At 44.6% G+C, this 24326-nt stretch overlaps 1 protein-coding gene across 2 annotated transcripts in view; it reads left to right on the forward strand.

The window, feature by feature from the left end:
• The window catches only part of SMOC1 (SPARC related modular calcium binding 1), a 129411-nt gene extending 105736 nt beyond the window's left edge, over positions 1-23675 (forward strand). The window contains exons 10-13 of one of the 2 annotated variants that reach the window (XM_065636006.1): positions 3022-3127; positions 12756-13003; positions 20670-20720; positions 22640-23675. In XM_065636006.1, the coding sequence (XP_065492078.1) occupies positions 3022-3127; positions 12756-13003; positions 20670-20720; positions 22640-22656 (422 nt within the window). In that variant the 3' untranslated portion in view covers positions 22657-23675. The remainder of the gene's footprint in view (positions 1-3021; positions 3128-12755; positions 13004-20669; positions 20721-22639) is intronic. The other variant, XM_065636007.1, reaches the window with a different exon arrangement.
• Positions 23676-24326: the final 651 nt, after the last annotated feature.

The raw sequence follows: 24326 nt of genomic DNA on the forward strand, positions 1-24326 counted from the left end.
TGGTCCGACCAGGCAGGGCAGCATTCTTCATGCACTAAGGTCCCTTAACTAATGTTGACTCTTCGCTTAGCTTGGACTTTATCCTGCATTTTCTGCCTGGGACCTGCTTTATGTCCCATTGCTGCTTGGTTTATATTCTCCTTTTCCCTCCTGACAGAGTGACAAGCTGTAATTGACTGTTTGCCTATCTTGTTTTCTGCTAGGAAGATGTGCTGGGCATAGGTGTCTGCGCATCTCTTAAAAATGCTCTCCTACTTGCCTGTGCTCTGTTTTTTCCTTCCCACTGCCTTTCTAAGGAGCAGAGTGAGGGGCCCTCACTGACAGGTCAGCCATTGCTCTCCTGAGTGGAGGCTGCTTGAAAACAGAAGCTACAAAGCAAAGGAAATGAGATTTGTTCCAGACTTGCCTTCTGTGTCACCTAATTCTCCTCCTGCCGGCTCCTGACCTCAGGCCCTGTAACTTTCTGCTTAGCAACTCTGCCCTCAGCAGGACTCTCTTCTGTGCAGCTCCTCATTTTCACAAGTCATGTAGAAATTTCCCATCTGCCTCCCTCTCACATTCAAATGGAATTGGCCAGTTGGTTCAAGTATTACTTTAGGGGGTAGGGAAACCAACTAAATGATTGCATTAAGGCTCATTTCCTTAGGAAATCACACTAAAATAGAATAACCTTACCTCCTTTCTTCCCCATCCCCTTCTCCCCTTGCTTTACTGCCTCTCCCTGCATTGCCCGCCCTGCATCTCCAAAACTCCTCTGTGAAAATCCTTTGCTCTTGGGCTTTTTCTTTGAGACTCTCTTTCTGATCTCTTAGGAAGACAGAATGGTTTTGTTTCCCCTCTCCCTCCTCTTCTGCACTGCAGCTGGACAAAGGGACAGGAACTGTTTGATGCAGAAGAGGACATATGATGCTTTGTAGCTTAGTGGTCTGGTCCCAGCATCAGACTCCAGGAGAGTTTCCCTCTCATCTCAAGCCACCTTTCTGTGCCTAAGTAAACTTTTAACTCTGTGCTTGGCTACACTGGCTGGCATGATGGTTCCTGTTGCTGAAAATACCCTTGTCTATGGAGAGTCTAGGAGAGGGAGGATCTGATCCTGGTTTGTCTCCCTCAGATATGCTACGCTGCATGATCTTTTGATACAGGCTTGAAGTTGGTTTGATTAGCTGCTCTTGTATGCAAAAATTCACTGGTGAGACAACTGCAAGGGATGAGACAGGGTGTTTCTTTCTACTTTTTTCCTGCTCTTATTTCTTAGCAGAACTGAATTTTAAGAAAAATCCTTGCTTGACTTTGAGACTGATTATTCCATTTGCACTCAATTATATAAAGGGGACTCCATACCCTATTCCTCTTCTAGAGGTTTGCTCATTCTGCAGACACTCTGTGCTCCTTGGCCTGTGTGAAGAGACCCTGCAGAGGCCAAGGTGAGGGAGACATAAGTCCAGATCCTTGCACACATGTGCATACCCTCTTCACAAACTGTGTCATGGCTGTGGCCAGAAGAAAAAAAGGAGGAGGAAGTAAGGAGAGCTTTGCTTGCACATAGCAAATGGCAAGCTGCTAATTCCTGCAGACGGTGAGATGCTGAGGCCCCAGGGAGATGACTTCTAGCAAATGGTTTTTCAACCTTCTCATTACTGCAACAAAAAGCTCCTTTAAGTGAGTGGTCTACTCTGGCTGCCGTAGCAGCTTACCCGTTACAATGCTGACATTTTCTGGACCGTGTGCCAAACGAGTGCTGAGGGGTTTGCGTGTGTATAATGCACATAATATGGATAGAAGCAAGGGACTGTTGGTTGGCTATTGCAGAGAACAGAGCCTGTAATACTGCAGAGGAGGGAGTTTTGTCAGATCAATTTGCAAGCTTCTTTCAGCTGTCAAGGGATTACAGTAAGTTTCTGGTGCTCTGTTTGGGGTACACGTGCTTCTCTGCTTGTCTGAGAAAAGCAGAAAGTGTTGACACTGCTATATGTCGCTGGGGGAGTCTGTTTTCTGATGCCTGCTGCCTTAATCAGGTGACTAATTGGTAGTGCATGGTGGTTTGGAGAAAGAGGAGAGGTGAGGGATGTGGCGTTGGCTTTTCTATCATATCACCTCCCAGCCTATTGTCTTCTCTTGATGGGTTTTGGACAATAGTTTTGGAAGTGGTGGGCTGAAGTATGCTCATTTCTTGGTAGGCTAGAGTAATTGTTACAGTATCAATGCGATAGTAAGTGAAGCAAGCTTTTGCTCCTTTAAGAAGCAAGGAAACAGCATAGATTGCCTCATAAAGGTGAGGAGATGGAGAATTTAATCTCAGCTTTGTTGTAACAGGCTGGTACTGTTAAGGACAGAAGGCTCTGTCAGTCAGTGGTTATGATGGTGGGGAGCTAGATGGCCTCAGCACTAAGTAATGGAAATGGTTACCAAGCTGGTCTTTAGCCTGTTTTGTCCTGCTTAAGCCAGCAGTGGCTGGAGGCGATTACCACGTGTTGACTTAGACTGATGTATTTCCCATGCAGTGTGATCATGCAAAGAACTGAATTATTATGGTAGCTGGTGGCAGGCGATGCATTCTGTGCCTGAAGAGGAGAGCATGAGCAGCACTCCTCGCGTTGGCCTGTACATGGGGAAGCTTTAAGCTGTCAGTTAGGACCTCAAAACAGTCATGTTTGCAGAGGAAGATGACCCAGGAGGCTATGACTTGTTTTGTAAACATCTCTGCAAGTGTCACCATGGGAACTCCGGTCTGCCAGGCGCTTCCAACGCATCCCTGTGGTTATGCTGGTAGAGAACTGGGAGAGGCCATAAAGCTAACCAGATCCTGCCAGACATTGTTGGTGACCCTGTGTGTGCCCAGACAAAAGCTGCAGGACAAATTGCCACACAGAGAAACCCACTGAGGGATTCTTCTGCCTTTCCTTAGGGACTGTGGTGATGGCTGATGTTACAAACAAAGGAGATTCTGACTGATCCTTGCTGAGCTGGGCCAGGAGACCAAACCTGTGTGTTCTTGCATTAACCCCTCTTTTCTTTCTGCAGGCTGCCCAGAAGGGAAGAAAGTTGAATTTATTACCAGCTTACTTGATGCTCTGACTACGGACATGGTACAGGCTATTAACTCAGCAGCACCTACTGGGGGTGGGAGGTGAGTCCAGAAAGCACCCAGGCTGAATGCCACCAAGGTGGCTGCAGAGCTCTGGGTGCCCCTGAGGTGGGGGCGGGAGGGAAAGGTGGTGTTCTGCACTGATTTGGGTTCCTCTGGGTTGCTGGGAGAGGAGCTGAGGCTGCATCTTCAGATGCTGCCCTATCCTGTTATCCTAGCCCTGCCTGCCTCCTCCTGCCCCTCCTCCCTGGCAGCTGTTCCACCATAAAGGTCCGTATAGCCCATTTGAAGTGTGAAATGAGAGCTCAGTGGGAGGAAGTGGCTTGTTCTTTTGTCCCCTGGTGCATGAAAAGACCTAATAAAATGCAAATGGATTGAAGGAGACCGTGTGGCCTAGTGGCTACCACAGGGAGTAAAGAATGCGAACCGAATTCTTGGCAGTACCAGTGCTGTGGTTTTGCTGTGGGGCCAGAGCCAGCCTGCCGATGAGGTGAGGAACTGTTTTTCATGGCCCTCCCCTCTGACCAGCTGCCTCTTCATCCCTCTTGGAAGGAGCAGCAGGTCAGGCCTATTGCAGGAGGGGGGCAGAAGTCTGCATTTCTGGGGAACTGAAGAAAAGCTGAGGTCTTGTCTCCCCCTTCTGCTTGATAACAGCAAATCCCCTTAGTGCAGCGGCTGCAATGCTGCGGCAGGACAGGCCATTGAGAATGGGCTGTGATGGATTTAAAAGAAGCACTTTATTGCCTCGGCTAGGCAAGGCTTCTGTGGTTCTGGGTTCCCCTGACTGGAAGAGAAGTCAGTGCTAGTTTAGCACACATGAGTGCCACAACTAATGTGCTCATGTTCATAGGAGTGTAGGGATGAAGGAGGTGCTTCTGTGCAAAGGTTGTTTCTGTAGATATTGCTCCAGCATACTGAGAGTAATGTTGATCTCCTGCTTTCCTCTTTCAAACTGTAGAAGGAAGCAGTGCCATCTTTAACTACTCAAGACAAAAAGCTTCCTGGGTGGCACCTCTGTGACTCTTGGTTTCAGTATGGAGCCTGTGAACCCATATGGTTTTAACTTTGCATTTGGACCTTACAATCAGACCAGTGGCTGTGTGCCTGCATGCTGAATATTCTGTAATCCATTGAATTAGTGGTATATGAGTAGCATGTCTATATTCATATAAACAGGAAGAAAAATGCCCCAAGGATGGGAAATGTGTTGTTTGCTCTCAGCCATAAGCATTCCACTGTCAATTCCGTCTAATTTGCATGGTTCAAATGCAGTGGGTAGGGGTGGCGGGAAGCCCTGGAGAGTATTTGGTATTTGTTTGGCATCTTTGGCACTGGGACTGAAACCCAGCCAATGTAATCATTGCTCTTAAAATAAAGCTTAATATAAACCAATATTGTAGAGACCAGAGATGTATGCCCCCACTGCACTTCTGTAAACCAGCAGGCTTTCTTCCTAATGTCTCCCAAGTTTTGTGTATTTCTCAGCTTTCAATAGAGGCCTTTCTGGTAGGATTTTTCACTGCCCAGCTCTTCACACAGTCGTCATGTTGATTTATTTTCAGCTCTAGTGTCAGCAGCCCAGTTGCAAGGGGAAAAAGAAATCTTTTAGCAGGCCATCCTTTGTATGGTGAAAGATTGCTACCACCCAAATACTCTGCCCACAGCCACAATTAAAGTCAGGAAACTGCCCTGGTGTAAACTTCCACGTGCATCAGCCTAGACTAAGCTCATAGCCCAAAGAACATGCGTTAAGCTTTTCTATCCCACCATGCCATGATGGGACCATTAATTTAAAAAAAAAAAAAAAAATCAAGGAATTTTTGGTACTTATATAAAAATCCAATCGGTACCACTTTTCATTTCATATGAGTTTGCGCCAGTACCACTTTTCATTTCATATGAGTTTGCGCAGTTGGGAAGCTGTTTCTCTGCAATGAGTCCTGCTTTCCAAGTTTCCTAAGGGGATGAATGTCCTGAGTCCTCTCTTCAGGAATATCTGAAATTGTCTGGGTAATCTAACTTGACTTTGACACTGGAAATGAAAGCTCTTTTCCAAGACGAAGGGATACTTTACAAATAGGGTTAATCATGGGGCAAATTCATTTCCAGTCTTAACAACTGCCAAAGTAACAGGTGCTTATCCTGTGTCTCCCTGGCCCAGGTTTGCTGAGAAGGTCATGTTGTAAAGAAAAGCTGGAGATCTGGCTATGTGATTTTTCGTAATGTCAGTCATGTCAGTTTTAATGTCTTAATGTCAGTTTTCTTATTGGTGAGGCAAGCTTCACTTACTGCAGGCTCTTCTCCAACTTTGCCATAATGGTGGCAGAACAGGTTCTGTATTTAAACACACACTCGTTCCCTCTGTAGCCTCCCTCTTTCTGTTCCTTTACAGTGTTCAGCATTTCATCCTCCTGGGCCTTTATTTATGGTTTGAACAAATGCATCCAATGATCTAAGGTAAATTTTTAAGTATCACCAGCAAAGCTTATGCCTGTTGCAGAGGGCAGCCCAGGCAAACAGCAAGCCGTACCCCCATGTCACTTGGCCCCGTATATTGTCCTATGTATTTTCTTTGATCAGAGAAGCAAGAAGTAGGAGTTTTAGGGAAGGGGAGCAGTATTCCTGTTTGTGGCAGCAGAGAGAGTATACTAGCATGCAATATACGTCTTTAGTATCAACATTAAAATATGGGACCAAATGCAGAGATGAGCCTTTCCAAAGTGCCAAGGGCTGAGAAAGCCTAACAGTGAGAGTCTTAAGGAGCTCAGCCTTCTTTAGGATATTAACAGAAACAAAATCATCTTTCAACCTTTTTTTTTCTATAATCTGAATATCTCCATAGGGACAAAAGCTCTGCAGGCTCTTTAGTCTAGCAAGGAAGAATGTGATTAGCTGAATATAAACAAACTTGTGATCAAAATTTCTTTAAAGCAAGGGGAATTCTAAGGCAGAATGAAGTCATGAGAGAGGTGACAGATTCCCTCTCTCTAAGGCTTTCATCTTAGACCTGATGCTTTTCAGAAGGACTTGCTTTAGTCAAACCCGAGTTAGGGTCCTAAGAGTAATTTGATTCACATTCTGTGTGTATGATATACAGGAAATCAGGTTAGATGAGCCTGCGGCCTTTAGTCCGAATCTGGATATGAGGAGTGAAAACTTCTTGCATTTACTGAGAGTCTTCATCTTCAACACTACCTATTTATACTGCAAAGCTGTGACTTTGCAATTAATGTACGTATTAGCTTCTTGGGGGGAGACGGGGGGTGAGCACGGGGAGAAATTATAGAGATCTGTATTTAAAATGCTACATTGAGCTGTGCTAAACTGTACACTTTATGCTTGACACACACAAAACCAATCTACTAGCAGCAAAGTGAGGCTGTACAACTCGGATTGCTGCAGGCCATGTAAGTAAAACCTGATAAGACTTTTTTTTTTTATTGGGCATGCTTAAAACAACCTTGTAATCCCTTATAGGTCTTGTCTCGTTTAAGCAAGTTCAAAGCTATTGACTTTAATTGAGTTACTCTTGCTTTACAATAATGTAAATGAGATGAGAACTTCCCTTCCTTGTGGCCCTGGTTTATATTACAGCAAAATAGCCAAGTAGACTTCATTTAGACTTTTGAAACAGAAAATCTCTGGTAAAATTCATTCTTAATTTTAAGTTTATGTAATAACTCCAAGGCACATCTTGTTACTGTATGTTTTCAAAGTAATTAAGGGAGCGCTTGTAGGAAATTGGTTTATTAACCGGTGTTTGGTATCCTTTTTGAAAAGACGCATAGCTGAAATTGTTCATGTGTAAATACTATATAATAGGAGCAGCACTTTCTGAAATTTAGACTCCGCTTTAGTACAGTTTAGTCTATTTTCTAATTCAGACATACTCTTATTACACGAGGCCTAAACTAAAAGGGAACAAAGGGGATCCCAGCCTGCATTTCCCTGATTGGAGAAACTATCTTCAGTCCTTGCCAAATCAGAAATTAATTTTAGTTGCCAAAATATGTGCACTATGGCTTCCTACTTTATCAGCAAAAATATTAATGCCCTATGAAATTTTTGTTTAAAAGGGCAGCTTACAACAGCTACCCTTGTCATGTAACACAGCAGCTGCATCCCTTCATTTTAAGTTGCCAATGGTTCCCCATGTAATAGCCCTAAAAAGTACTCCAGAAAATTGTCCCCGAGGTTCCCTTTCAACTCTAGTTGAGTAGTTTGAAGCAGGCAAGCACGGCTCAGCACATCTCCAGGGTGTTCTGAAGCCAAGCCATGTTTTAATAAAGATTGACACTTTCAAACAGTGCAGGGAAGTTAATGCCCAAACCCTAGTGCATTTCAATTGAAGTTAGATACCAACTTCTCTTTGTGCTCCTCTGGAAATTCTAACCTAATTAAAGATACAGCAGCGTTTGTATAAGAGGAGGATCTTTGAACAGTCAATGAGCAGTGAAAGGAGGTGATTTTTAAACATTCTAAATGGTTTATCCCACAATCTTCAGAAAAATTGTGTTCAGAATAGTGTTTCTTACACAACTTGGCTGGAGAAGAGGAAGAAATTGGGCCTGTAATAGGAGGTTAATTTAAATTTTAACTGTAGAGGAATTATGCATGCCCTGTAACAAATTTGGGCTGTGTAGTACCCTTTTGTTTAGTCTGAACACAGATTAGTTTTTTGTTGAGTCTTTGGCTACAGGAAAGGGAGAATAATAAAACAAATACATGATCCTTTTGCAATTCCATTAGAGTAATCCTCTTTGATTCAAGACATGTTCCACCAATACAGCTTTTAACTTCAGAACAGAAAACCGCAAAGAACAACAAAAGGAGAGTAAGAAGTGGAAGTGGAAGAATAATTCTGAATTTTACTTCAGTTTGTTGAACTCTTATTGCTTTCCACCACTCCCTGAGGCACCTTGGTGAACATCATGAATGCTGTCGTGGGCATTGACGGGCAGGGTCTGTCCTGTCATTTCTTTAGCTTTGCTCTCATCTATCCTTTGTTCAGGGGCAGCACCAAGCAAGGTATACATCCTTGCAAAATATTTTCAAGTCATAGAAACTTAAAGTTAAACTTCTGTAGACATCCCATTACAAACATACCTTGTGTGTTCGGAGTGGGAGCTGGACTAACTTTTTTCTACTCTGTTGCTTCCACTAGCAGGTTCTTGTCCATCAGTGTTCTTCCATCATGGAATAGCTCCCTCTGGTTTACAGTATCTGTTTGCGGTCCAGTTAGGTGATGTTAGGCTGGTCTTATTCCCCTTCTGTCCTTCTGCCTCAGCTGCTATTGTTGCTATGTAAAGTTTGTATTACAAAATAATAGGTTTTTCTAAAGGTCCTCAAACAGGTGATCATCTGCTGGGTACTTCAGAGATTGCAGCCTTGCTTTCTGTCACAGCAGTATTTTGCACCAGGATTTTCTGTCACTGCTGCAGCACCATGGGTCTGTGCAGCCTGTGCAGTGGGATGCAGTGGAGCTGCAAGTGTGCAGGGAGCGAAGGATGAGCTTTGGTAGGAATGGACTGCAGTTTACTCAATAAGATTTAGTGGGACATATTACGCTTTGATAGCACTGTTCCGTGGAGGGTAATGTGATTGCGCATGGTTCTCTATGTGAGTAATATCTGACATTTGCTGCTCTTGTATACTTTATCCTATATACCTCCCCTTCTTCACTGCTCCTTCCCACTGAGTTAATTCCTCCCTTCTTGCAAGGGGCCTCAAGGGCTGGAAAGCATTACAGACTGTATGAAAAGTGCATATTCAAGCTGCCTATTTGATATTTTGGCATATTCTTCTCTCTCTGCTCCAGAATTCACTGCAGCTGCGAAAGTACATGTCCATGTTTTTTTCATAGCCTCTTTGCTTTATGCCTGTATCCCAGTTACACTAGATGAAATGAAGGTGTTCTTGGAAGTGTGTCTCAACTGGAAAACAGTATTGTTAAAAGTAACAGTACCTCCAAGCATAAACCACCTAAGAAATAAGTATTCTACTCCTATCAGGGAGCTGATAGCACATTATCCAGGAGGAGGAGCAAAACCCTACTTAGAGAAGACCAAGTGCTTGATGCCAACAAATTAGTAAGAAAGCTGAGAGCACAAGTTCCCTGTCCTGGGCTGTTAATGACAGATCACACTTCTCTTTATTTTTGGACTGTGGGTGGGCTTATGCTCCATAATGGAGCTAAACTTTTGCTGGCTTATGTACAGAAGCGATCCAGCAATAGCAGGTTAGATTTGGAAAATCACCTTGCACAGAGCTCTTTGCTTCCCCAGCACTCATGCTTTAGGATTGATTGTTTTGCCATAGAGTGCTAAAGAGGAAGAATTAAGTAAGCACAGCTGTAACGTAGTCAACATGAGAAGACTGAGAGGGCTGCCTGCATTTTGGTAATGTCTATCTTTACTAGGACTTACAAAGCTGCTACAGCACTGGAATGAGAGACTGGAATTCAGTGGGGGTTTGTATGACTGGTGTTAGTGCAAGATATGTTGTTTTGCTGGGAGTTGAAAATGTACAGGGTAGCTTTGTTCTCTCTTGGTTTTTCTGATTCTGTTATGGTCTGAATGAGTAGAGAGGCAGCTCAACAAATGAACTTTGCATCTAAGGGCTGATTTATTTCTCTTGCAACAACAATGGAGAGGTAAGAGAGGGAAAATCTCCTGGAGCACTCCTGCAAAGTCTGTGCTTACAGGACAATTAAAGCCTCCAGATTATTTCAGCTGACCTGGCAGGGATGGTTGTTGTCATGGCTCATCCTCAAAGCTACGTGGTTTAGCAGGGCTGTGAAGTTGCATCAGTTCATGTTTCATGGATGGTGCATAAATGTCTTGCATGCACAGCCGTCAAAGTCAAGATAGTTAGATACGGTGTTGTAACCTCAGCCTTCTTTGCTGTATGATGTAATTTCATGAGCTAGGGAGATATGGCTGAACTGAGATGATGTGGCTGTACTGGAATTCTGGATGATCATAAGAAAGGGCACGGAACCAACTCAGGAACTGTAGTCCTGCTAAGCCAGCCAACAATAAGCGGTAAAAACTCAGAAATGGCTGTATCTTCCTTCATCCTACAATCACAGCAGTTAAATTAATTCCCTTTAGCTCCATTAGCATGCTGCAGTTTTCAGCATGAGCTCTCAGCATGTTTGTAATGGCCAAGATTGATGTATCATCACCTCATGAGTCAATGTATTTGTATTAGCCTGTGGATTTCCCGGATTTTCTTTATGGACATCCTGAAGAGAGCTATATTGCCTCTCTTGGTAACTCATAAGAGTTCCTTCTTGGTATGCCTCTGAAAAAGAGGCACTTCCCAGTCCTGCTTCTGAGTGTCTCTTCAGCAGATAGAGAGAAGCTTGTGGTCTCTTCAGCAGGTAGAGAGAAGCTTGTGGTCCTACCTGTTGTCTTTCTGCTGTTGGTTCTAAGATGCTCTGCTATTTTCTCCATTTCTGCCCCTCCAGTTATGAGCCTTCAGGAAACAAAGGGCAGACCAAGGTGCAGATGGGAGGAATCTAATATGCAAAAGCTCAGGTTTTATTCCTCTATCCCAGCAAAAGCAGAATATTGTCCCTTGAAATACAGAATTTCCCTGTGGCTGTTGGAAACATGCTGTTCTTCAAACGATAGCCAGCTCATTTCCAAAAGGGAGAGAAGCCAATGGCTGTGTTCGTAAATGTCATAAAAACAAGCTACAGGATGTGTTTTTATTCTCTCCTGTCGTCCTGGTCTTCACATACAGTTTCAAGGCTCTGAAAAATCCAGGCACTTCCTTAGTTTCCTTGAGAGATTTTTGCAATTTCTGCTTGTCCATAGGTGGCTCCAGGGGCTTGCCTTGTATTTTGGCTCCCAAAACTAAGCCAGACTTATTCCCGACCTTTTCTTTCTCCTCCACAGTGTTTGTCCCACTGTACATTGACCAGATGCTGTGACTGAATGCCAGGCTGCTTCTCAGCTAAGGATTAAATGATGGAGATAGTTTCAAGTAAAACCTGGGGAAAAATGTGCAGTTTATTTGCCTCTCCCTACTGTTTGTGTTTACTTGTTGCGAGCATCCAGATGTCTCTGTATAGGGGCTTCCTTTCTAAATTGTATTATCATTTGTAAAAGCTATCAGAGAAGGTTAATGGTGATCTCTGTTCTCCACCTAAGCTCCAGTGCTTGCTTTCTGCATATTGCAGACTCCCATTCACTAGTGATGTAAATTACCATGGTAGGGTGGGGTTTGTATTTTTCAGGCTCTGTAGCTTTGATTTAGAGGCAGAACTGGTCATACTGTAAGGTAAAAATAATTTTCTCCCTTCTAGTTCCCAACAAAGACATTTTCAGTGACCATTTAAATATATATCCTACCAGTTTCTGAAACAAGGTTGGCGACAGTCTTAGAGTGCATTTTACAAGGTACCTGAGTTCATATTTCCCCATCATCTAGAATGCCCCAAGCTCACATCAGAATCTGGCTGCCTGCAGCATGCAACTGTCCCCTCTCTCCTTGCTCAATAAGGAATTTAGGCAGTAGCTGGAGATGTCTCCTGGAATAAGTCAGAGCAACCAATGCCAGTGTAGCATGTCTTGACTACCTATCCACTAATTTCCATGCACTGAAATGCTTTATTTGTGAGAGGAAAAAGGCTCAAGGCTCAGCCTCATTTCAGCATCATTTCAGCTTTCTCTGTTGGCACGCTCATCACATGGAGAAAAGACAGACTAGTTTAGTGCAATTCTTAAAGAATTCTTCTTAAAAAAGAGTTTCTTCCTTGGTTCTTTATCACTGAAGAATAATCCCTTTCCTACTGCTGCTGCAGAGCACCAGACACCACTGAAATGGTATGACATAACACTGCCTATTTAGCTATGGCTTTATGTTGAATCACAGCATTCTCTATTTGTGCATCTTCAACTGTTGCTTTTCCTCCTCCTCTCTGACATTGTTTCTTGTTGAGCACAGAAAGAAAACGTGATCCAAATAATGTCAAACTTGTAATATCACAATGAGTAAGAAATGAAGCAAACTGAAGTTACCAGTTCTGTAGTATTGCTTTCCATGGATTTGTGGTGCTTGTCTGCTATGAAATTTTTGTGTATAAATCAAGCATGTGTAAAGCATTAAATATGCTGAAAATACAGCACAGGAGTTCAGATCGTATAAATAGATACAGCAAGAATGTTGCATCTTGCCAAGGACATTTTCAAGTAATGAATGTGTCTTGCATTAAATGAATTTGTTCCTTTTCTGAAGTCTAGATGTTGCTATCACAGAAACCACCATGACAGCTGACACTCACAGCTCTCCCGCTGGTAACTTGAATGAGAGCCCAAGGGTCGAAAGAACCATGGAGCCTCTTGCCCTCTAAAGGGGATCATTCTGGGATTAGGCAGAGTTTCAGCAAGTGATGTGAGGAGAAGCAGAGCTACTGAGCGTATCAGTCTCCAGGAATCTTTGGCACCACTTGTTAATGCTAAATGAGACGTTTAGAAAAAGTTCATCTCTCTCAGAAGAGCCCAGCTAAAAGGAGGAGATTGTAAGACCTGCATATTTTGCCTCCTTTAAATGTGGCGTAGTGTGTGTCTGACTAGGTGAGCAGCTCTGGCTCCTCAGCACGTGCTTGACGGTGTTGGTGAGAGTAGCCCCTTGTTGGGGGCCTGTGCTTCCTCTGTTCCAGGTTCTCTGAGCCAGACCCCAGCCACACACTGGAGGAGCGAGTGGTACACTGGTACTTCAGCCAGCTGGACAACAACAGCAGCAATGACATCAACAAGCGGGAGCTTAAGCCTTTCAAGCGTTACGTAAAGAAGAAAGCCAAGCCCAAGAAATGTGCCCGACGTTTCACTGACTACTGTGACCTCAACAAGGACAAGTCCATCTCTCTTCAGGAGCTGAAAGGGTGCTTGGGAGTCAGCAAGGAAGGAGGTGAGTGTCTTTCCTTCCCCACTGCATGAGCATGTAAGGCTGACATGGATTTAAAGCAAACTCAGGAATCAGTTTCCTCCCGGGTGATTCAGAAGTACCACAGTTTGTGTGAGAAAATGAGTGGGATTCACACCCCACCATGCAAATGTAGTTAGTTGTGTTACAGTTCTGTCTTGTATCCCTTATCGTGGACCTTTGTGCGAAGCACTATACAGAAACAGGGCAAAAAGATGAGCTTGCCCGCAACCCTGCTTGTACTGTAGAAGTCCTTGGAAACTGTAGTTCAGATCAGGTCCCTTCTGACTAATACACTGCTAACAGTATTCTGTTGTCTCAGCCATGTAGGCTGGATGATGTATGAGCCAGCACAGACCCAGTCCTTCCTCAAAGACCCTGTTGACTAACAGAAATAATATTTATTTTAGTTGCTAAATCCAGCTTGCAGGAAAGTGGATGATGCAAAGAGAACATCTCAGAAAGAAAGTGCAGGATTGCCCTTTTTCAGAGAGATATTGTACTTTAAGATTGAAGGAGAAATAGGACATATAAATAACATATTTTCCTTTCTGTTTAGTGCCTGAGCAACCAACCCACCCTCCTTCCTTTTCTTCCTCTTTCATCTTCACCTCATCTTCTCTTGGGACCTGGACCAAACTGATATTTTTGGAAATTTTACAAATTGAAACTGTTCAACCCAAATTCAATAATTAATCAGTCATTCTTGACTGTGAGCAGACTTGCTTGGCAGGAGAAGGCAAACAGGGAGATTCCAGGGGACTCATTTCCTGTGCAGGTGTTTTGGCTGTGCAGACTGCTCTTGTTATAACCATCGTGCCAGCTGGGAAGGGTGGGTAGTTCCTTTCTCCAGACTTAACCTTTCCTTAGTTCTTTCCTCAGGTTTAGCACGAGTGGGAAGGGAGTCAGTGCATCTGAGTGTTGGGAAGTTGCCTTTTCTAGGTGTTTTGCAAACATCTTAGTTATCATAATAAGCCTATAGCATTACTTGTCAGCTGTGAGAAGCATTTAGCTTCCTTAGCTCAGTGGAAGTTTTTTTCTTAGTCATTGGTACCTTACTGAGGAATGACATACAAAAATAGAAACCCTGTTCCTTAATTTTATTACCTTCCCAATAAGATGAATATGCCAAATAAGTTTTATTGCCATTTGGCCTGGAATAAGACTTTCTGGAATATGCTGCCTTGGCCAACCAACCATTCAAAATTTAATTTATGGAAAAGAAAAAAAAAAAAAAAGAGGAGAGAAGGAAGGAAGAAAATGTGAATCTTTGAGCCCATGTGAAGGGGAAAGAAAGCAGGAAGACATTGTTGTGAATGCCTGATTATCCAACTATTTCCTGAGAACACAGCCTTGACCTTGCATGGTTTCTTCTGTTGTATGATGACAGGATTGTGTGCAAAAAGGGGCTCTGACCTGAGGGAGAGTCCTTTAGAGGTGCAGTAAGCGAGTTTGTGATGGATCTCTTTTAAGAAGTCATGAATTAGTGAGGTGGTAGATGATGTTTGCTCTGTTTTCTATTCACAAGAACTTCTAAATTAAGAAATAAGCAGTAGCTTACCCCTTCTCCGGCTTTGCCTTATCCTGATCATGGGTGCATGCAGTCAGTCAACTAGTCCATGTATTTGCTCTGTTTCTTTCTCTGTACCATGCCCTCCAAACCTCTGCTGGGGCTGAGGTCACTGTGGGTCCAAGCCAAAAGCTAGTTGGGAACCTCTTTGATGGCCTGCTTTCAGTTGTAAACTGCCAGTCAGGTGAAACCAAAACTTTTCATGGAAATGCTTCTGTTTCAACAAAAGTTTTGTTGGAAAGGTTTTTCTGGTCTGGATTGGATGAGGAAGGGTTGGAGGGAGGCAAGGAAGGTCGTCATTTCCCCTTGATGAACTTCACTACAAATGAGCTTGCCTCAGATGTTCCAAATCCTGGTTGGGTATCCAGCAGTGTAAGGACTAAAAGGAAGTAGGTCATCGTTCCAGGTAAGTGTGTCTCCTACTAGGCACACTGAACAGTTGTAATGATTTTGAAACTAAAACTTAATACAAATTTTGTAGGGTTTGGAGTGCTGAGGAAAACAAATGTTAAGGCTTCTGCATTTTTGTCAGTGTTCTGCCTTTTTTGTTGGTTAGTTTGGTTTTTGTTGGTTTTGTTTGTTTGGTTTGTTGGTTGTGTGTTTTTGGTGGGTTGTTGGTTTGGTTTTTTTTGTTGTGGGTTTTTTGTGGTGGTTTGTTTGTTTGTTTATTGGTTTGGGTTTTTTTGGTGGCCAGTTCCATCCAAACATGGAAATACTGTCACTTGAAGGAAGCACAGAGTTCAGATAAATCAGCACTGTTGTATGCCTCTTGGGCACTAGACAGTCTAAATAAATAAGATTTATGTGGGAGAATTCAGCTGGGATATTCATATGGACAAACCTGAATCTGAGCTCTTTCCATCTTAGGATCAAATCTGTCTGAGATGCATAGTTCTGTCTATCTTCACTCCTCAGCAGGTTCTTGATGCCTGTGGTAACTTAATACGTGGGTGCTGCCAGCCAATGTTTCTTCGGTGTGGAAGATAGCTGTCCAGCCCACCAGCAACCCTTCCACTTTTCCATCTTTATGATGACCCAGAAAGTTGCTGGGAAGTTTGCTGGGTCTGGTGGCCAGTTTGCACAGCTCTTGCACCTCTGCTTAAACCAGATGTGTTTCCATCAGGGGCAACTCAGATGGAAAAATGCTGTTCCTGGATCTCAGAATGGAGTAGCCACAGAGACACAGCCTTTGAGGGCTTGCAGAAACCTGCGAATGGTATCTTAAACAGGAGCAGAACAGGCAGAGAGGGCTTGTAGCTCAGAGTACACCAGGAGCAGTCTTTGCCATCATTTGAACTAGGATTGTCTGTTTGAGGAATTGTGGAAGGAAAACAGACTGATTTACAGCCTGTTAAAAGTTAGCATTCATCAGTGCAGTCTGCACAGCCTGAGTTAAGGGAGGAACCATCTGTGATCAAAGAATAAATTTAGCTCTATGCATTAGTCAAAAGGCAGGGTCCTTGAGAGGATATAGACACGCACTATAAAGCTTCGCTGGAAAGTTACTGGACCCAAGATTAATTGGAGTTCACCGATCTCAGAGAGGAGGACTGCAGATCTGAGCAAGGCTTATACTAGTTGTGCTGGCTGCAAAATGCTGGACTTGAGTTTTACCTCTATATTCTTCCAAATTCAGAAGACAAAGTCAGCATTTTGTGCACGCCCAAAGAGGAGCTAAGGGATTAAGCAGCAAAGTGTCCCTCCGCCAGCCGACGGGAAGTTTCCTTGTGCCAGTTCAGATCCTGTGATTGCTTTGCCATCCAAAAGTTTGTCAGATGGTAGGTGTTGGGCGCGCTTCACAGGCCATGAGGACTTCTGGGGTGGAATGCAGCCACCTCCTGTGCCAACAGCCAGCTACCAAGAGCACAGTCCAGAAACAAGATCAAAATGTCTTCATTAAAAGGAGGGGTGAAGAGAAGGGTGTGTGTGTAATTAAACAGTATATCACTTTCTACTGGAGCTGAGCAAATACTACAGAAGAAGGAAAAATAATAATAGAATAGTTTGGATTGGATGTGACCTTTAAAGGTCATCTAGTCCAATCCCCTGCAATAAGCAGGGACATCTTCAACTAGATCAGGTTGCTCAGAGCCCCATCCAGTCTGGCCTTGAATGTCTCCAGGGATGGGACATCTACCACCTCTGGGCAACCTGTGCCAGTGTTTCACCACCCTCATTGTAAAAATATTCTTCCTTATATGTAATCTGAATCTCTCCTCCTTTACTTTAAAACCATTACCCCTTGTTCTGTCACTACAGCCCCTGCTAAAAAAAAAAAGTCTGTCCCCATCTTTCTTGTAGGCCCCTTTTAAGCACTGAAAGGCTGCAATAAGGTCTCCCTGGAGCCTTCTCTTCTCCAGGTTGAACAACCCCAACTCTGTCAGCCTGTCCTCACAGCAGAGCTGTTCCAGCCCTCTGATCATCTCTGTGGCCTCCTCTGGCCCCTCTCCAACAGGTCCATGTCTTTCCTGTGCTGAGGGCTCCAGAGCTGGACACAGGACTCCAGGTGGGGTCTCACCAGAGCAGAGCAGAGGGGCAGAATCACCTCCCTCGACCTGCTGGCCGCGTTCCTTTTGATGAAGCCCAAAATATGATTGGCCTTCTGGGCTGCAAGCACACATTGCTGGATCATGTCCAGCTTTTCATCCACCAGTACCCCCAAGTCCTTCTCTTCAGGGCTGCTCTCAACCACTTCGTCCCCCAGCCTGTACTGATACCAGGATTTGCCCCAACCCAGGTGCAGGACCTTGCACTTGGTGTTGTTGAACCTCATAGGATTCACATGGGCACACTTTTGAGCTTGTCCAAGTCCCTCTGGATGGTATCTCATCCCTCACGCATGTCAACCACACCACTCAGCTTGGTGTCATCTGCCAACTCGGTGAGGGTGCACTTGATCCCACTATGTCATTGATGAAAATGCTAAACAGTACTGGTCCCAATACAGACCACTGAGGGACACCACTTGTCACCAGTGTCTGACCAGACATTGATCCATTGACAACTACCCTCTGGATGTGACTATCCAACCAATTCCTTATCCATTGAACAGTCCACCCGTCAAATCCATATCTCTCCAATTTAGAGAGAAGGATGTTATGGAGGACTGTGTCAAAGGCCAGATAGGCAACATCCGTAGCCCTTCCTTCATCCACTGATGTAGTCACTCCATCAGAGAAGGCCAATAGGTTGCTCAGGCAAGACTTGCCCTTGGTGAAGCTTTGCTGTCTGTGTTGAATCACTTCCCTGTCCTCCATATGCCTTAACATAGCTTCTAGGAGGACCTGTTCTATGATCTTTCCAGGCATATAGGTGAGGCTGACAGGTCGGTAGTTCACAGGGTCCTCCTGTCTACCCTTCTTAAAAAAAATGAGTGCAATGTTTCCTTTTTTCCAGTCACCAGGGGCTTCACCTGACTGCCATGACTTCTCAAATATGGAGAATGGCTTGGCAACTGCATCTGCCAGTTCCCTCAGGACTCTGGGATGAATCTTGTCAGGTCCCATAGACTCATGTATGTTCAGGTTCCTCAGGTGGTCACGAACCTGATCTTCTCTTACAGTGGGAGCGACTTTGCTCCCTTAGTCCCTGTCTTGTAGTTCATCCACTCGAGAGGTATAGGAAGAGAGCCTGCCAGTGAATGGACAATCTAAGTAGCAGGTTTAATTCAGTGATGTTTGGGACCCTTCTTATTGGTATCCTCACAAATGACTGATTCTCTGCATGCTTGGGAGGCTTTTGGGAGTGAGGATGTTCTGTACCACTGCCTCTGAACTGGTGATAGTAGAAAGTTTACAACAATCTGAGAGGCTATGAGAAAACTGTAACCAGGTAATGACTGAGTTAATGAAAGCAAATTCAGAGTACATCTACTTACAATTAGATCAGAATGTAAACAAGCTCCTCTGGTTCAGTGCTTGGTTTTATTTGCCTTTTTTGGATATCCCACTTTGGACCTCAATAGAGATGCTGTAGTTTGTCACCTTTAATCTTGAAGAAAGTTACTGATGGTTAGTATGAAACAGTACTACAGTACTGTGTTGAGGACACAAGATAGGGCTCATGGTAGCATGTTCCCTGACCGCCCTGGTCAAAGGGGAGAGCTTTGCTCAGTAAGTCTGAGGAATCATTTCTACCTATAAAAAGCTGCTGGGGTTTCCTTGGGGCTTTTCCTTTTGAAATACACCTGGCCTAACCTAGTGTGGCCAGAATTGTTACCCAAAACAGTGTACTTGTAAGGCTGAGCAAATACTCCGCATTATGAAACTTTGTGGATGTTACCTTATAATACCCAAGGCTTTCCCAGGTATATGTTAGTAACCTGCTGTCACTATCTGCCATATTCTTTCCTCTCTTTCATGTCACCTTTATGCTTGATGCAGTGTTGCTTTGGTGGGGTTTGTCTTCTGTAGGTGTTGGTGGCTGGCCTGTGACTGTATTGAAGGCAGCCGGCTGAAGGCAATACTCTCTGCTTTTGGAGTGACAGGTAATAAGCTCCAGGCTGGTTTCCCAGGATGGATCTATGGGGCCAGCCCCACAGAAAGCCCAGAGTCCCACCAGGCTGCAGCAAAGGCGTGCCCTGCCCAGCCTGGAGCATCCCTGCCTTTTGCATCGACTCACCTGGAGCTCCCTACCTCTTTGCCAAGACAAATATGTCTCATTCACAGCAATGCACAGTGGTCTTGGCTGCACTGGATGCAAAAGGAGGGGTTTTTTCAGATATTTCCCATGGATGCTGGCAGCCACTGTGACTGGGCTGTGCCCAGCAACGCCCTTTGTGGGCCCAGCCCTGGGAGCGGCCTGGGCTCCGTGGCTTGCAAAGCACATGGGTTTTCACTGAGGGTCCCAATTAGCTCTGGAGGAATCTACCTCTTGGCAAAAGAGCTCTGCTTTTTATACATGGGTGCAGAAATAAGTGAACAATGATGGTGCCTCTGATCTCTCCAGGGCAGACAGCTGATACGAGCCTGGCATAACTTACTATGTTTATACAGTTTCTCCTATTAACAGTCCCTAAAGCCAACAGATTCTGCATTGCAACCCATTTCAAACTCAGCCACTGCCACCTTTCCTGCCCCATCTCTTTTCCTTTCCAGTGGTTCTACTTCTGTCCTGCAGCCCAGCTTCCCATCTCCCGGGGCTGCCCCAGTCTCACTCCTGCTCTCTGAGCTCCTCAGCATCTTGCTCTTGCATGAAGCTACGTTTGCTTTATCTGCGAGTGTGAAAAGCACTTAATGTGGAAAGCAAGCTGTGCAATCAGGTCAGATGCATGCACAAATCAAAGATGAGTCAGATTGGGCTGCACTGGAGGGAGGCAACAGGCTTACTGCCTCTGGCTGGGAGCAGGAGTTCCCATTTCCAGCTAATCCCTCATCTGAAATCAGACCAAGGAGCTAGCAGGAAATGTAATGTGCTTTCCAGAGCTCCTGTAATCCCTGAGCTGTCTGTACCCAGTGCATGGTAGTAACAGGTTTATTGTTGAGGTGAGAGCCCTTGTCATGAGCTCCATCTGGTGTAGGGTGCGTGTGCCTGTATCTCACGATGCAGTCGCAGCTTTGCAGTCTGTTCCTGCCATTTGGCTGGATATGAGTTCAGATCTTTGATTTTAGACACCTGCTTGATTGTTTGGTCCAAGATAAAGATTTAGTAAACTTGGGCTATGTGTATTGCCTGCACCTTCACTTTTCTGCCTATTCCCCCCAGCCCCGACTACATGACATTATTTTGCTTGCTGTTAGCAGAAACTGTTTAGGGAAATTTCATGACTCTACTTGCATCCTTCCCTTCTTCTTCTTCATCCTTCCACAGTTTAGTTTAACCTTGTAATTGTTGCTTCTTGCCCACACCAAATCTATGGATTTGATGATGTTCAGGTACTACAACACCAGGTATTTAACATCGCACATCTCAAGCATATTGATCTGACTCTGGCATGTGAATCTTATGGTGTGCTGGCAGGATTTGCTGTGTGCACACACAGAAGAGCTCGTCTGAACCTGTCATCTGGCAGCAGGCAGTGGGGAGGCTCCTTTGTCATGCCAGGGCATTTATTGCCTTTAACATGGTTCTTGGATTTTACAGGTAGCCTGAGCAGTTTCCCCAATGGAAAAAGACAAGGCCTTAACCCTTTAAGTGAGTATCTTGTCAAAATGTTTCCTTTTTTCCTATGATAACCACGTGTCCCAGAATTCATTCTCCCCTGCTCTCCCCTGTTCACAAATATAAATATAGAAACAGCTGGAAACCAAAGTTGTTCATAAGAGATGTGAATATAATAGCATGCAGCTCCACTGCGTCACTTCAAAGTTCAGCACTGTGTGTTCAGCTGCGGCAGACAGCGCACTGCTAAGGAATTAGAACAGGATACAGCAACTACGGGAGAAACGCTCCCCTACCCTATTCTCCCTGCTTCTAGCAAGCAATGATTTATGTGATTTCTTGTGTTTACATTGTATTACTCTCTGGACAGGTTCCCATGAAATTCTCTATCCCAGTGAAGGTCTGCTCTCCTCTGTATTTTGTGGCAGTGAATCATGTGAAGAACAACTTTTATTTGTTTTGCTTTTAGACCTGCTTGCCTCATAGTTTCATTTGGATGCTTCTCGTTTTGAATTGTGAATAACAGTGAGCAGTTCTCCCCTGCCTGTGTTTCCCATGCCACTTGTTGTTCTATAGCCCTGCAACATACATCTGGTTAGACTTCATTCTGTGTAAACACCTAGGCTATGTATTTGCTTAATAACAGAAGCCTTCCCATACCTCTTCTATCCTCCTTACCTTTCTGGGTACCTTATCTGGTCCTCATGAGATGAGCTGAACAGAGAACTGAAGATAAAGAACAGCTAAGCCTTATACATTGATGTAGTGATGTTTCCTGGTGTGTCCTCCGTTCTGAGCATGTATTTGATTTTTGTCTGCTGCTAAGAGCTGAGCAGAAGCATTCAAAAAATTGTGTACTGTGGCTTCAACCTCTTTCCTAGTCACCTGAAGTGCTTAGTGTAAGACAGGTCATCCCCACTTCCCACTCGTGTGCTGCTTTGCATCTATAGACATTGAAGTCAATCTTCTGTTTTCATGTGTGAGCAACTGTGAGCAACTTTTGCAGAGCTGCGCAGTCAGTTTCAAATATGACTATCTGGAATAACTTTGCATTTGACAGTAGTCACTCCACATGGCAGGGCATGTCAATTAGCACCGATCCCAGTGAGGCTTGTCTGGTAACCTTTCTCATTTCTGAAAACCAAACCCATACTTCTGCCTTCTCTTCACTGTGTTTACACCTCTAATTAATGCGCAGAGCTCTCGCTCTGATATCATAAGAGCTTTGGTTCTTTAAGAACCTTTGATGAGGGGCTTAACAAAAGCTTTCTGATGAAACAAGCTTGGAGGAGTGTGCATCCATCTGAAACGCCAAGCAGCAACCTCACACCATCCACTGGGACACTAACAGTTCAGCAGGGTCCTGGGACCCCCAGTATGCTGTATCCCCACCACAGATTCAGTAGCTTGGTGGGCTTTGGAGCACCTCGTGCAGGCAGTTCTCCAAGAACCACTGAGCAGGGAGACAGCTGCCCTGTGCTGTGGCAGCTGTGGCAGAGCTGGGGAGAGGCGGTTTGCTCTCACCCTGCATGCCTGCTGCCTCCAAGGCCGGCCAGATGCCTGCAGCTCCAGGGGCTTCTGCATCAGCCCTGGCAGGACAGAGAGCAGAGGGAGAGATGTTGGACCAGTTTTTTTCCCCAGACTGCATGCCCGTTTCCAAGGAGGGGGAGGGAAAGCGGTGGTTTGTGTTTAAAAATACGTCAGTCCCTAGGGCTTTGTGTGACTCATTCAATGCTTTTTTCAGCCAGGCTGTCTCATTAGCCCCTGGTTGTTTTCAGCCTCACAGCTTACTCTGGGAACTCAGCCTTCTGGGGCCATGGCTGCAGCAGAAGCTGTACAGTATCTTTATCAGTCAGGTGCCCTTTTGGTTTTAGTGTGCCTCTTTTCCTCACTTTCCTTGCTTCTGATTTTTTGTTTGTTTGTTTTTCATCCTTGCCACCCCATCTTTTCAGTAGGTCGCCTGGTGTAGCAGCAGAAGACAGGAAGGGAAGGCAGGAGCCAACCCAAAGGAAAGAAAGATCCAGCGACAGACGGACAGATACCTCGCTGCTTGTGAGCAAGCATGCAGCATCAGCAACATCCAGCGTAGCAGAAGTGGCACCCAGAACGTTTGCACTTTTTAATGATTGGTGTGGGTTTGGGGTTGGTTTTAGTTGCTTTTCAATGCCATTATCTAATACTTTGGAGAGTGGGGGGAAGCAGGATCATGACTTTTAAAAATTGGAACAGCTACTGATGACATACAAATGAGTTCACTGGGACTCAAAGAAAGAGAATTTTATATACTGTATATAAATATATATGTAAATTGTACAGTTGTCTTGTACAGGGCTTGGAGTCACTGTTCTGTTCCTCCCTTTGCTTTTGAAGGCTCTTAGTATTAGAGGGACACTTTGCATGTAATGGGTTACAGTAATGTTTGCATTTCTGCCACCAAACCATTATTCAGTTGCAAACCTTAACATCCCCTTGCACAAAGGAGCAAGTATATCAGCATGACTTGTGCTTGCAGATATGCACACAGTGCCAATGCTTCTTGTGAGCAGCTGAACCCCTTATTTTCTTACTGTAAAGCCCTGTGCAACCCACAGGCAATCGGGCTTTGAGAGAGCACAGATTTCACCTAAGTATTGGTGCACTGCAAAGCTGCTTAAAGTAGACATAGAAAAGGGTTGGATTAAGGACATAGAAAAGTAGTTTCTGCACCTGTTGCAAGTTGGGCAGAAATGAACTGCAAATGCATTACTATCCAGGCTCAGAAGACATGCTTAGCAAAGCTGTGCCAGGCCTTGGGAATCTAACGCTGTAGGAAGGACGTGGGAGCCGTAGGCCTAGTAGAGTCAGTGGACTGAAGTCTTGCATCTTCCTCTCTGACAAAGTGTTCATCCATGTGTTGTACAACAATAAAAATACTGAGAAGCCTGCTAAAAGCAGCATCAGCCTGCCTGTTTCTTTGCTGAACTGCAAAGGACTTTTTGTTAGTGCAGAAAGGCAAAATCATGTTGCTGGTCCCCAAGAGTCTGGTTTTACTTATGTTTCAACACTACAGCTTGGGCCATGCTGACAGGTCAAGGACCGTCTGCAATGACTGTCCTTATCTTTGGTGGTTGTGAATCGCAAGCTCCTCTCCTGCACAGCAGTGTACCTGCCTAGCTTAGGGTATCCACCCAGTTCACTGTTATCAGTACCTCCTGTGTTATCACTCTCCAGTGTCACATTACTGTAACAGTGAAGGCTTGGGTTGTGGAGACTGGTCTCTTGGAGGCTACAGGGCTTGTTTCAACTACCAGCAGTTTTTCCAGAATTGTTTCTTACTTAATCTCAGATACAATTGTAAAGTCAACAGTGGGGCAGGGACACCCATATCTGCAATCTTCGGTTTGGGCAGAGTGTGGTGGGACACACAGTATTTTTGCTTTGTGCATTTCCAACTGTTGGCAGCACTTACCCCTTTGTAGGAAACGTTCTAAGCAGCCTCCCACTTCAGAGCTGGCAATCCTTGTGCCACTTGTCTCTGAACTAAGAACCTGTAGTTGGAAGTGATGATGTGCCGTGCTAATATGCGATCACACCAACTATTGCTTATAACAGCATTGTGTTACTGTAGAGACCGGGCTTGTCCCTTGAGGCTTTGTTGCT

The sequence above is a fragment of the Caloenas nicobarica genome, chromosome 5 (genome assembly GCF_036013445.1).
Source record: "Caloenas nicobarica isolate bCalNic1 chromosome 5, bCalNic1.hap1, whole genome shotgun sequence".
In the NCBI taxonomy this organism is placed as follows: domain Eukaryota; kingdom Metazoa; phylum Chordata; class Aves; order Columbiformes; family Columbidae; genus Caloenas; species Caloenas nicobarica.